The sequence below is a fragment of the Malaclemys terrapin genome, chromosome 12 (assembly GCF_027887155.1).
Source record: "Malaclemys terrapin pileata isolate rMalTer1 chromosome 12, rMalTer1.hap1, whole genome shotgun sequence".
Classification (NCBI taxonomy): Eukaryota; Metazoa; Chordata; order Testudines; family Emydidae; genus Malaclemys; species Malaclemys terrapin.
Window position 1 is genome coordinate 18,097,397 of NC_071516.1, and position 14,981 is coordinate 18,112,377.

General features: G+C 42.1%; 1 protein-coding gene across 2 annotated transcripts in view; it reads left to right on the forward strand.

Moving 5' to 3' along the window:
- PREX1 (phosphatidylinositol-3,4,5-trisphosphate dependent Rac exchange factor 1) overlaps nt 1–14,981 on the forward strand; it is a 219,720-nt gene that overhangs the window by 152,705 nt on the left and 52,034 nt on the right. For both annotated transcript variants that reach the window (XM_054045980.1, XM_054045981.1), the window contains exons 14-16: nt 682–757; nt 8,566–8,638; nt 11,735–11,877. In XM_054045980.1, the coding sequence (XP_053901955.1) occupies nt 682–757; nt 8,566–8,638; nt 11,735–11,877 (292 nt within the window). The remainder of the gene's footprint in view (nt 1–681; nt 758–8,565; nt 8,639–11,734; nt 11,878–14,981) is intronic.

Genomic DNA, 14,981 nt, shown 5'->3' on the forward strand with positions numbered 1-14,981 from the left:
TGGAAACAGCTTTCATTCACTACTGCCCTGGGATGTATTCGATCCAGTGACCTAAAGGTAAAAGTCGTTATATCCTAATGTCCTGAGCCACCTAATCCCCCCTGCTTTAGAGACTTGAGACAAATTTATTTTCATAAAGACCCAAAACATCAATTATTTCCATGATCTTGGAACTGGAATGGACAAAGCCTCTAAGGAGCAGTGAGTTATAAATGTATTTTTTCTTTGTCTCAGGAATGGTGCTACTCTAGATGAGAGCAGGAGTGTAGAGGTGCTGGTCGATATTAGAAGTCCTAAGTACTGGCAATTATAAAAAAACACTGTATTTGACCTTTTCTCCCTGGATATGGTGGGAAATAAAATCTAAATGCCAAGTTTCAGAAAAATGTAGATCTGAAGCTGGACATGATGTTTCTCATCCAGGCTGTGAGATCTTCCCTAGTTTAAATCTCAGTCCTTTCTTCTAGAAGAGCAGAGTAGCTTCTACTTTTTTTTAAATTTTATTTAATTTAGTTACGATGCTACACAAAACAGGGACGGTCTAGTTGACCTCGTAGGTCTTTCCCATCCATAATTCCTTTTCCTGCAGAAAATACAGATTGTAATAATTTACTCATTTATCCAGCCTAATCGAAATGTGTACATTTTTATACTGATGTTTCTTATTTTCTTTGACCTAAGAGATCGAGACTACCACTTGAAGACCTACAAATCAGTCATCCCTGCCAGTAAACTAGTGGATTGGCTGATTGCACAGGTAGGAAAATGTAGATAAATAGTACTTACATATATTGCTGTCATGCTATCATTGACAGCTTCTGAGTCGCAAATGCCTGTTCTCACTTCCTGGTGACATTGTAAATAAGAAGAGGGCAGCACTATCTCCTGTAAGTGTAAACAAACTTGTTTGTCATAGTGATTGTCTGAACAAGAAGTAGGACTGAGTGGACTTGTAAGCTCTGAAGTTTTACATTGTATTGTTTTTGAGTGCAGTTATGTAACAAAGAAAAATCTACATTTGTAAATTGCACTTTCACGACAAAGAGATTGCACTACAGTACTTGTATGAGGTGAACTGAAATATACTATTTCTTTTGTTTATCATTTTAACAGTCAAATATTTATAATCAAAAATAATATACACTTTGATTTCAGTTACAACACAGAATACAATGTGTATGAAAATGTACAAAAACATCCAAAATATTTAATACATTTCAATTGGTATTCTATTGTTTAACAGGGTCATTAAAACTGCGATTAATCATGATTAATTTTTTTTAATCGCGATTAATTTTTGTCAGTTAATCGCGTGAGTTAACTGTGATTAATTGACAGCCCTAGAACCTGACTCTCTCTTACATAAAGACCCCTTTATTTTAAGTTCTCATTGATGAAAAGCAGTAGATAAGAGCTAGGTATTATTATATTGCCAAAGTGACGTAAAAGGGCCTTTGTGTAGTAAGCATCGGGCCTGGAATGTTCTTCTTCGGAAAGGTTCTCTCCAATTGCATTTGACATCTTTTTACATTAAGGAAACAAACGTGATTGAAGACACACTGTGGGACCCCATTTATCAAATGAAACAGCTGAAGGGGGGCTACCTATTCCTGCCTAGCAAAGGCAGAAGGAAAGCAGACAGATTAGAGCTCAGGTTGTTGAATCTGTTCCATGTGGCTTAACAGGGTCCATGGAGAATGCGGGGAAAAGAAGCTGCTCTGGCCAAAGGGGAGCAATTTAATCAATCTAATGTGGCCATGATTGTAGTTAATCACAGTTCTGTAGGCAAGAGGATGACTCAGAGGTCAAAATAAAAGATCAGTCTTGGGTCTGGAGAAAGTCAACTCATTTTTTCCCCTCCTTTTCCTCATTCTATTCGGTTAATCCAGCCTGCAGGTTTGCTGTTCACTGAATTTTCCTTTACACTTCATGCATTAGGCTTGAATCATCTGTGTATAGAGGCTAAATTGATGTGTGTGTGTGTGTGACATGAGAAAAATGTCTGGGGTATTCATTTAGTTAATAGGAACATTGTCAACATTTAACTTCTGCATCTTGGCCTTGGCCCAATTCCCATTCATGTCATTGGGGACATTCCTTTGATTCTAATGGGAGTTGGATTGAGTCCCAAATTTGCTAAATTAAAAATCAAAAATATGATTTTTTTTCTAACTGGTGGCACTACAAATTCTTCCATGGATATAAAAATCCAGACGGATTCTTCCTGCTACTTATGTCATTCCTTCCTTTATGAATAGGTCCTATGGAACTTAGTAGTAAATTTTTACTTTTCTATAGTTTTTTTTTTAACTATCCCATGGAATTTAATAGAAAATTGCTTCCATGCTATGGAAACCTATAGGATGGTACAGAAATATATAGAAAGATGATTATTTTCTATTAAATTCTTACTCCTGTTCTTCTTTTTGCAGATACAGACTAACACGGCTGTTACTCTGAATCTAGAACCCTAATGCACTTCTGTAGAATTCTATTAGGACTTTTCTATAAGAGCAGTAATAAAGATTGTGTAATTAGAATTTAGCTGGTGATGTGCATTAAACAGAATAGACTCCCAATTGCTCTTCCATAGCTGTGATGGCTCTACAGGAATGGAAGGGTGTTTGTATCAGTAAAGCAGATGCAACTGCCAGGCATTGAGGGGAGCATATGCAGCATGTTGAATATGGGGATGATGCCACTTTTATGTGGCCACTTTTCTGACTATAGCTACACTGTAAGTGCCCTGCACTTACGATAACAACAATCAGATTTCCAGTCAGATAGACCTACAAAGAGCAGCCTTCCTATGCACTTGCTTGGAATCCTCACCCCCAGATTGAACTGTTATCTTACAATAACTCTTTGGATCTTCTACCTAAATATTTAACAGCTGATTTCAATGGGAGCCGCTGGGTGCTCAGCCCTTTGGAAAATCAGTTCATCTTTTAGTCACCCAAATATGGCCTTAGGAATTTAACTTTAGGCACCCATTTTTGAAAATCTAGGTTGTGGTGTCTAATGTGATTTCATAATTAAACACATCACAGAAAAGGGATCTTGGAAAAAATGCACTTTCTGGTTCTGACAAACCCTCTATAGTCAGGATTTTAAGTAGAAAATCATGGTTTGATTTAGAAATGTACAAAAAATAGTGAAGACCATTGTTTCCTTTAGATTCAATGACTCAACATAGTACTTGAAGGATGGAATCTGCTTTCTGTTTGTCATTTGGACTGGAAAAGTCAGGGGGCTCTTTCACTAATAGAAGAGGCTGTTTTTCATTTCCTTGGCCCTCACAAATATTCAAAAGATTCAGCAACACAAAGGAGTAAGAGCTTTTTTCCTATAAAAGAAATGATATTTTAGCCATCATTTGAGATCCTAAACCCTGCCTCCTACTTGGAGAATATTATATTTTCTTGCATCTGTCAACAATCAAGCTGAATTTAGTCTTGAGTGACACTTAACTATGTGTACATTTAACCTGTTGCCATTTAAATTTGATACATGCAACAATCCTTTGTGTATCACATGCTCTCAGAAACTGGGCCAACATAGACACTAATTGCCTGATTATCAGAGATGCTGAGCACTAGTAGGTACTCAGCACCTCTCACTATCAGGCCTATTAAATTGTGCAACTTGGAATACTAGTAATTCATATTCAATACCAGAGAGTCTTTGTGTGAGAGAGGGACGCTGCAGGATTTCCATAACCCTGGAGATTTAATACAGAGCTTGCTTGACTTTTCTGTTAGTTATTTCCTGCTCACAATGGCTGGATTTGGTCTCAGTCATCTCCCATTCTGTGTCTAAGGTGTGTTTTGTATTCAACACTAGAACACAGTATTAGGCATGGCACTGGAGGGAAAAACATGGCCGATGGAAGATGGGGTATTTATGTCTCATCCCATGGCATCGGGTTAAGTCCTGAAAAATGAAGACTTGTAAGAAAGCCTGTGTTGGGTATTTCTCCGGTAACCCTCTGACCATTGTCAGGAGAGGGCTTCAGTGGTCATAGCCTGAAAGGAGAAATACCTGCTCCAGCATCTGTGATTGCGTGGAAATTTATAGATAATCCACTAAGCATTCATGCAGGTGAATGGCTGGATCCTATCCCCTTCATGTTCCAACCTCGTCTACCTCCCACTGACAGCTGGCTGAAAAAAGATGAATACGGCCCTTCCCATAAGAATGAGGGCTGTTGTAGTTGATGGAAGCTTAATAGCTGTAGCTGTGAGGAAAAGGCTCCAACAATCATTCTTGTGCTTTCTTCTGTACCACTATGAACTGGTCTGTAAAGGCCACTTCCCTGAACTGATCTGTAAAGGCCACTTCCTTCTCCTCCTTCAAATCCCTGCTCAAGATCTGGTTCTATCTTGATGCAAGAAATTACCCAACTAACAATAGCTTGGTATTGAGTGGCAGTTAAGGAAGGGTGAATGAGGCTCTCACTCATCTTTATAATCCCCAATCCTGGGCCAAGCCAAGGGCCAGTTTAGGCTCCAGAGAAACTCACAGCAGCTTCAGGACTGCCCTAAGTCTCTCCAGCTGAAACAGCCCCCAGGAGGCCATTCTAACAGCAAGAGATCACCATAATGCAAGGGCCATGTCCTTTTCTCTTGGTCATTCCCCTTAACTTGGGGGTGGGGGAGGGCTACAAAGTAGGTGGTGTAGGCTAGCTATGGTGACCCTGTGCCACATAGGGATTCTCCCATATGAGGAGGATGTTCAGATGGTTGGTTTTACATCCCCTTTGCCTCACCAAAGGCGTGCGAAGAGGCTGTAACAGGGGCCACAGGCTGAGCCTTGTAATTGTAGATTCTAGACCTATCCTCCCTCCTTTGTATGTTGCTTTTCTTCTTAGATTGTAAGAAGGGCAGGGACTGTCTCCTTATGTGTGCAGACAGCACCTAGCACATTGTGGGTTCTACTGTAATGTAAATAATCATCACAATCCCAAGACAGAGCACCGATGAGAGCATCCCAAAGAGAGTGCTGCTGGGATGCTAAAGGACAGCTCCTTTTGCTCACTGGTAGAACTTTCATCATGGAGGTGTGTTTGTGTGCATCTCTGGGCATTTCCTTCTTTAGTGTGGGCGTGATTCTCAGCTAGTGTAAACTGGCATAGCTATATTGACTTCTTTGGAATGATGCTGACTTGCACTAGCTGAAGCAAAGATTTTCTTAGGCATCATTGTAGTGGACAAACCATCCCTTCCTGTTAATTCCTCCATTCTCTCCTCCATATCATCCTTTCCTCTGTCTATAATTCAGCTTCCATAAGCAACATACTTTCTGCTTGTACATGTAACAGAGGGAAATAAGCATCTTCTAGGCACAGAATTTCCTTAAGGTTACTGAGGAGGTGCTGCTAAGTCAGCTCAGGCCATCAGAAGACCACATCTGCAGCGGCAACTGAGCTGGCAGCAAGTAATTTGAGGATCTGGGCACCCTGGAACTGAAGTGTGTGCCCTCTTAAAGTGGGAGCATTACTTCCCAAGGCTTCCCAGCCTAGATAAGGGTCTGAATTGTAATGGAGCTCTTGCAGCTCCCATTGACCTGAATTTGACTTCAGTGTGAGCTGCAAGTGCCCTGAAAATAACAAAAGAATATGCAGAGCTGGGAGCATTCCTGATCAGTCTGCAAAACTGTGCAGAACTGCACCTTGATTTTATAAGAATACAAGCATCTGCTGGAGACTATATTGGTACTGACAAAAATCAATTCACTTGTGACCTGTGTCAGAATTTGAATTCAGAGCCCCAGAGATGACAGAGGCTAATCCACCAATAGTTGGTCCACACTCCACCCGGAAAACATTAAGTGGTAATTCTAGGAAAGGAGGTGTGAAAGTAAAAGGAAGAATGTAAAGCAGAATGCTGTTACAAAGATCATTCTTCTAGCCCATTGCTTTGACCATGTCACCCCTCTTCGAATCCCTCCACTGGCTCCCCCTTCTCTATTGCATCAAACATAATCTACTTGTCTTCACTTTCAAAGCCCTCCATGGCCTATCCCCACCCTACCTTTCATCTTTTACTCACTATTGAGATGTAGACTCCCACCTCTGATCATAGGTGCTGGAACTAGCGGTGCGGGGTGGGGGGTTTACAGTTTGGTTCAATGGCTCTCAGCACCCCCACTATAAAAATTGTCCCAACACACTGCCTCCGATTGGCTCATGATGCCACCCTCCATCACCTCCTTGTTACATTTCCAAACAGGTGCCTTTGTGCTCTCTCCCATGATGCCCCTTCTGCTTGGGAGGAGCTCCCTGTAAACATCCCCAAAACTATCTCATCCTCCTCCTTCAAAACCCTCCTGAAAACTCTCCTTTACAGTGATGTCTACAAAAAAAATGTAGCCACGGTTTGGCCACCAGTGTATTGAGAACACTGCCTACCATGCTGGCCAATAGTGTCTCCTTGTACTCCTGTCTGTCTGTCTGTTTGTCTATCTGTCTCCATCTGTCGTCTCTTGATTCATACTTAGATTGCAAGGTCTTTGGAATGTCTTTTTGCTCTGTGTTTGTATAGTGCCTAGCACAGTGGGATCCTGATCCATGACGGGGCTCCTAGGTGCTACTGCAATACAAATAATAATAAAGGGATATTGGGCCTTATTCACCACAATGTTAGCTCATTGTTTCCCAGGGTGTAGCTCCATTGAGTGCAATCCATTGATTACACTGGCATAAAACCAGAGTAACATGGTGGTGTGTTGATTTCATGTGCAGTTTCTGCAAGAGACACATCTAAAATTATATGTAGAATGTTAAATGATGTCTCTCTTTACAGTTTTTTTTATTACTGCTCTTATTGCAGTTGGAGGGATTGCCAAATACTATTTGGAAATATGCACCGAGGATCTGAAATGCTCTATTTTTAGTTACCTCCTAAATTTAAAAGGTGCTGGTTTTCAAGGGATGTGATCTGAGGCCACGCTAATGTCATAGGAGTAGCCAAGTTTGCTTTAGAATCCCTGCACTTGGAGATTTTAATGTGCAGTTGCCTGGAAGAGAACCAGATCCCAAAGGCTAATTTAAAGAATGGTGTCAGAAGGCATTTCCCCTTCAATTTATTCACAATTACAGAATTAAATTAGATTTTAAATCCCAGCCCCTATGCAGAACGAACTATCCATTTAGCCTAAAAAATAAGGCATAGTGATAGCTGGGAATTGTCACATGGCAGGATGTTGAAACTGAGAAGAGACTTGTAAAGCCTTGAAATTAGTTTACAGTCAAAAATTGAGTTTACGGTTTATTAATACCTACTGCTTGTGTATCCTTGGGAGAGTATGAAATAGACTCAGGCAACCCCTGGAGCAGTCGCACTGTATCCTGGCAGGGATACAGCCATTGCTTTTTATTTTACAGATCTCATGGGTTTTGTCTTGCTGTCAGGTAGTGGCAGTCACACCATCTCACAGTGAGCAGCATATGCAGAGGATCAGGCAGTAGAAGGGAGGGAACCTAAATGCAAACAAGTCAGGGTAATAGGAATCTACCCTAAGCATGTCAGTTATTCTTAGCCAACTTCAGGGTGTGGGCTTGGGGAGTATGGGACCTGTGCTCAAACTGTGTGCTTAATTTGAGTGTTAAATCCAAGGCTGCATGGGTAAGGTCTGCAGGGTGGAGCCTCGTCATTCTTCATACATTTTTTATTTTTTGTTTCTTTGTATTTTTCTCTTGAGAACAACCTCTAATGGCTGCAGTTGTGGCCTTTATTTTAGAAATAAAGGCACCTCAATAGGGACTGATCCTGAGAGATGCTGAGCACCCAGAACTCAGTGGGATGTCACTCGGAGCTGTGAACCATACTCAGCACCTTGCAGGGGCTGGCAGCGAGCAAGAGAGGGTACAAGAGGCACACCTGCAAAAATCTTCCCGTGTACATGCCAAATAAACTATTACATATGCAGAATTTGGGCATTTATTGCAAATAACCAATTTTCTGCATGCAAATTACTTTTTAATGATTTGTAACAGGCACATTTGCAGGTGCACCTCTTACACCCTACTTTGAAATGTTGGCTCGAGGGCTTCAAATGATATTTAACTGAGTGAGTCCTTTTTTGTAGATTTGGCTGTATGAGAAAACAGAGTACCATAGAAGTTTAATTAAATGCAAACTTTGGTTATTCACTTGAACTGATTATGCATAGAGAGTTTTCCCTCTCGGTTTAGATATAGATAAAAATCTCTCTCTCCTTCTAAGAATGAGTGGTATTGTCTGTGGTTAATGGGTACTGAACTCAATCTTTATTGTGATTGCCAGTAATAAAGAAAAAAAGTCTCCACACTGAGGTAATATTATTCGTCTGTGCTTGTAAAATAGCTGCTTTCCAGAGGCTTGGTCTTTTGTCCTCCCAATTCCTGTGGGAGGGAAGGGGTGCTATATATAGGAATGAATGGGATTTGGGCAAAGGGAGGCCTGTTTTAATTGTTTGCTATTGTTCTCTACCACTCTGCTAATTTCAGAGCTGCAAGCACAAGGCAGGGAAATTGTTTAGATTAGGAAGTAGTCTGAGGTGTAACATTTATCCTCCTGTTTCTAGGGAGACTGTCAGACTCGGGAGGAAGCTGTCGCACTGGGTGTTGGACTCTGCAATAATGGCTTCATGCATCACGGTAATGTATCAATAACCCATCTCATAGCCAATTAACAGAGCTCTCACTTCAGTCTCATTAACCAGGGATATCTGCAAATCCCTCTCCTATAGGCTGTGCCACACATGCTGATATACAAACAGCTGCAGAGGTCCCAGCAGGATCCATCTGAAATGCAGCTATGGAGAATACTGCAGGCATTGAGCCTATACAGGATGTCTGGGGTAATAGCTCCCCCATAGGGTCCCTGCGTTGATGATACAACAAGGAGTCCGGTGGCACCTTAAAGACTAACAGATTTATTTGGGCAATAATCTGTTAGTCTTTAAGGTGCCACCTGACTCTTTGTTGTTTTTGTGGATACAGACTAACACGGCTACCCCCTGATACTTGACACGTTGATGATGTTCATGGCAAGCACTGCAGCACTTAGCCAGTGTAGAGAGGAGCTATTTTTCTCACCATGTGTTTCAGTGCCATGTCTGGGCCATCGGAAATGCCGCACATGCTAAATGCCGTCCTGAAATGTACTTCAGTGGGTCTCAGGAGTGACATGACATGCCCTGGTCTAACCTGTGCTGAATCTCAAACACGAGGCTGAGCTATTCTAAAGGAATTGCCAAATTGCTCAGTCCAGTTCCTGCCTCTTGGAGCTGCCTTGGCAGCCCTCAGAGCTGAGCTGCTGGAGCTGCCAGATTCTCAAGCTCAGCCCTGTGTTTTGAGGTCTGCCCTGCTCTTTAATTTCTCGTGGCTATTTTAGATGGTTTTTGCACCCCCCCAGCAGTAAAGATTTGCTCTAAAATAAAAGCACCGGCTGTTTACTGACCCCACATTCTGCCATCTCCCATGTCCTCATAGTAATCACAATGCGGCATGTGGGAAACCCAGCTGAAATATCCCAAAACCCTAGTGCAATATAGGAGTAACAATTAGTGAGGGAATGTAAAGGAGCATCACTATAATTCCTGCCCCAAAATGAAAAGGGACCACCTCGCCGATGGGCATTTTAGATGGGCAAAGCCAATGGAAATTCACATCGGAGGTAAAAACATGGATTCTGAGAATTTGTAGCCATTTGGGGCTTTAGAGTTTGAATTAAATTCTCTGCCCCCATTGCCTATCCCTGAGAAGACACTGTAGCAAGCACAGCCTGTTCCCGGAGTCTTAACTGCTAATCTCAGTTTATGGAACTGGGGGAACTCACCATGTAGAAACTCACTAGCATGTTCGCTCTCTTTCAGTTCAGCCAGCAGCTCTGGCCCCACTCAGGAAACCTGGAGGAAGAGGGACGGGAGGGTCAGATTGTGATACCATTATTCACATTGCGTAGTACCTTCTCAAAGAGCCCCAACGATCCTTTCAGAGCAAGGTCCTACTCAACATGAGCAAGTGTCTCAGAATATGGCCCATCATGAAAAGGAGACAAGGGATGAGCAATCCCCAGGGAAGCCGAGGGTCCAAACTTTCATCCCTCCAGCCTGGTGATTGGGTGCATGGAGACCTGAGCTCAGAGCTGGAAAATGTACGTTGTAGAGCCCCCATCTCTGGCAGACCCTCAGGGAGCGCCCCAGCCATCGCCTGGATTTTAGGATACATTGCCTTGTGACAACTGCAGGCTTTTAAATATAGATCTATTATATACATATATAAATGAAATGGCTGCAAACATTGTCATGAAATGTTCCTGGAAAAGGTGAGTCAGGGACTAGAGAGAAGGAGGAGTGTGGAGAGCACCCAGTGTTGCTGCTCTGGGCCAGATCAGAGGCTGTCTGTAGGTTTCTCTGCAGTGTTTACCCATAGGCTTTAATCAGAACCACCCTTGACATGGCCCCAGAAGGGGAAACAGATATTAGGAAACAGACACCACGGCCAAACTGGTTCTGCAAATCCCTGCCAGACAAGTGATTAAAAAAGCTGCTGAAGGAAAGAGACTCTGTTGAGAAGTTAATTTACTTCTGAGGCCATTTTTTGTTGTGTTGAGCTGACTGGCCTTTGGAAGCCTCACAATGGGCTTGTGTTTACAGATGGGAATTTCTCCAGCTAGTGGCTGACAAAGCAGCCACTGCATCCTCCCTTGAGTATTTCAGATTCTGCACCAATAGCGTGAAAAGGTGCCCCATATCTGACTGCAGGGAGAGGCACGTTGAATATGAATAAGCAGGAGCCCTGGGGATTGGGCATGGTCTTAAAGCTGTAGGGATAGGGATCATGGGGCCCAGCATGGAACTCTTTGGGCACTAGCCACCCAGATTTACTCTGGTTTATGAAGCTATTGTTACACACATACAACAGCCTTTCTCTCTCAGAGCCATATGGTGGAACTCCACTCCCATTTTCAGCTCTCCTATCCATTCTTAATACCTTCATTCCACATACACTCTGAACCATTATGTGTGGACTCCCTTGCTATCCCTCTAACAAGCAGTTCAAGAGCAATATTGTTCCCAAAGCTGTGAACCTGCCCATTGTCTTCCTCCATGATGCTGATGCCACGACAGGGAAGTAAACAAATCACATCAATATGTGTTTCAGCTCCATTAGACAAACGGCCAAAGATAAATCAGCATTTGACCAATGAAGAAATGCTAATTCAGTGGGGAAGTAATATTTACTTTCCAGGTTCCAAGTGGTGTTTCCAGAGATGAGACCTATATGAACCAACCATAATACATAGTTGTCTAATGCTTGATAATATACTACATAGCACCTTTCTTCTAAGAGGACCCGATGGACATTACACATGCATCAGAAGCATGGATGTAGTTTGGGGGTGTCAGAGAGGGCATTGCCCTCCCAAATTGCAAGCCTCAGGCAGGCGTGGAATTTGCCCTTGCCCCCCACACGCAGCCACATTGGCCTGACTGGAGCTGACTCCCAAATATAGAAGTCAAACTATGCCTATGATCAGAAGAACTGAAGATCAGACCAAGATCCACCATGCATCTTGGAGAGGTGTGCCCAAAGTGTGCTAAATAAATGATTGGCTAGAATTGGTGGTCAGGATTTTGTTTGGTCTTTGGTTTTCTAAAGGTTGGGGGAATATTTTTAGATTTCCTTCTAACTTGCTCTCTCTCTGTCCACATGTGTGTGTGTGTGTCTTCCACCTTTGGTTTTCAGTCCTGGAGAAGAGCGAATTCAAGGATGAATCCCAATATTTCCGTTTTTATGCTGATGAGGAGATGGAGGGTACAAGTTTCAAGAGCAAGCAGCTGCGTAATGACTTCAAGCTCATTGAAAACATCCTAGCAAAGCGCCTGCTGGTAAGACAGAACTGGTCTGGTGTTTGTTTCACAAAAGGCATTGTGATCTTTAGCTTTCTAAGAGACTAAATTTATACCACAGTAGAGTAGAAAAAAAACAGGATGGGAAATTACAGACAGTAGCCAGATACTGCAGCTGACTGATTCACTGTGAGGCTTCTTTTTCTTGAGCGACAAGCTGGGGGAGGTAGATTCAAAAGGAGGCCTTGCGTCAAATGGACTGAAGTTAAACACTGAGTGACATAAATAGCATGGTAGATGTACTTAGGTAAAAGTTGGGTAATTCTCCAAGATTCATATGTTTTTAGGCATCACTATCAGAGTGATTCCAAATAGCTTCAGATAGGCTGGATTCCTATACAGAACATATCCAGTTCAAGTCTCAGTTCCAATATCATGGCTGGGATCCAAGAAAACCATTTTCCAGGCAATAATATTGTCCTCCATGTTGACTGCCCTTCAAATAGTTATTTCCCATAATTCCCAGTCTGTTAAATACCATCACACTCTTGACTGCATGTGGACTGCTTTACCCTTGTTTGGACTTGGATGTCATTTGTCCAGAAAACCTCATTTACTGCCAGTGGCCCAGAGCCCACCCTCCTCTCCTGTTGAGCACTGGCAGAATGCAGGAGCAGAAAGAAAGCCCAGGTCAGTAACAACAAAAACAGCTTTGCTGGAAAGGATCCTGAGGCCCATTAAAGGAGGGAGGAGTTTTCCTGGGGGATGACCAAAATTGCACCCTCCTGCTGCTATTCTACCTGCAGGGAGATCATTCAATGTTTGTCTTAATGGCTAATTGTGATATTTAAAGCACTATACAGTGATGTCCCTCCCTCCTTCTCCCTAAAAATCGTTCACCTGCGCAGCCAGTGCTAGTGAGCTGTGTGTCTGTATCCATCCTCCTATAAAGTCATTTGATACAAAGAAGCTGCTAAAGGAATAATTTACTTAACTTGCCAAGAACTTACATTCTGGGCTTGAGTCCTGCATTTTGCAAAGCACTCAGAGATCATTTTCATATTCACTCGGAGGGAATTGTCATCACTCAAGCGGCTTTGATTTTCTTCCCTGTGGACAGAGGTCCCTTTTTGGGGGAAACAGATTAACCAGCATACATCTTCCACTTTTCTTCCCCCTTATTTAAAAGTTCAAGTGTCTAACAACAGCATTATTTCTACCCCTGAAATAAGGGAGCCTTTTAAAGATCAGCAGTAGACCTGGTTGATCCTACTTTCTGCTAATGTGTTGGGTGTTTTTTAGCATTCACCAAAGAGTTTATGTGAATAAATTTCAACCTCTTGGGCCTTTCACTTTGTCTGTTTCCTATCGATTACAAGTAGTGTATGACTGAGCACCTAAGTGACATCTACTCCCTGACTGGGTAACTGAAAGATTTAAAACCGGAGAAATACTTATTACATTACTGTTACTGTAGTTCCTAAACAAGTGTCATTGTGTTAGGCACAACACAATCCCCTCCCAAAGAGCTAACAGTCAAAAATGAATAATGAATGATTCATAGCAAATAAACAGCACACTTCTTGGTACAGATTTTCAAATTAATAATTATTTGTGCTAAACTTCTGCGCTTCATTGCTATTTACACAAACCAAGAGCTGCCTGAATGCTTGTGAAGTAGAAGATCCCACGGATACAAGCACTGGAAATGCATCACATTTATTCATGATAACATTCATGCCTCCCTTTTTTGGTTAGCAATAAGGAGCTGCTGGAATCCTTGTGCTTCCCTGTCTGCAGAACATCTCCGCCTTGCTCCTTAAGGCTCCCTGTAAGCCACATTGTAGTTAGGGTAACACAACCTCCGCTCTGCTGGATTTTGTACTGTATCTCTGCAGTGTAACCTGTGTTGCCTGAGGGGAACAAACTCAACTCACTTACCAACTGGTGCTAGGTTTTTCCCCCTTTCCCTATCTTGGACAACCTTGCACTGCAAGGAGAGAAACAACAAGAGCTTTCTGGCCAATGAAAATCACAAATGCCAAAGGAAAGTGATTCCAGGCTGGAAAAAAATGCACTTCAAACAAAGTTTGATATTCATTTATTTATGCAGTTGTTTTTGATTTATGCACATAAATCATGACATGCTGAAAAAATACACAAAATTCTTTGCATAGTTCAGAAAGCATTAAGGCTTCTGACTGCCTCCAGCTACAGGGATTGTATCCATGTTGCAGCATTCCCCTGTTAACTTTTGATCTACACTTCAGCTCATCAGGCCCAGCACTTAAAGAATCAAATCTCAGACAGACAAATGTGCTTATGGAGATGGATATCCATGAAGGATCCACCAGAAGTTTCACACTCACAGTCCAGTCTATCAGTAGGGTACACCAACCGAGTCAGGGTAATTTGTCTGATCTTAAATGAAAGGTGTCAGAGCGTTTCCCATCACTGTAGAAATACTGCCTGCAAACATCATGGGGAACAGCTTCTAAAGCACCTAAGGAGTGCGGTAAGAGCCTAAGTCCCATTGTTCAAAAGGACCTACGTCGTTCAGGAGCCTAGCCACCATTGAAAGTCAATACCAACATTACTGCCTTCTGGCATTGTAGGTGTTTTGGAGAAAGGTGGCATCTAGTGGTCTCAGCACAAGAATGAGGAATACACCTGTGTCCTAATCTAGTTTCTGACATGAGCTCACTGTATAGCTTTAAGCAAGTCACTTAAACATGCTGTGCCTTAATTTTCCCATCTGCAAAATGAGGATAATACTTACCTGCTATCTCGGTCATATTTAGAAGAGGCTTTGAAAACAAAAGGCACTAAATCAAATAATAATTAATAATAATAGCACTTTGAACTTACTCTGTATAGTGTAGCACCCTCCCATCCCAGGGTCTCAAGTGTGTAGGTACTAGGTTGCATTATAACTCATTCATGTTTCTCACTTCAATTTTAAAAGAGCCATTTCAATGAACAAGGCAACCCCCTTAAAAGTGCTGATAAAACTATGGAATTGCAAAACACATTTCTCTTATTCAGAGATTAAATAGTGACTTGCATTGTTAAAATAAAGTCCTGCTCACTCCCTAATAAAATCTCTTCACTGTTTACTCATTCCAGGGGAATTATTCTTAAGT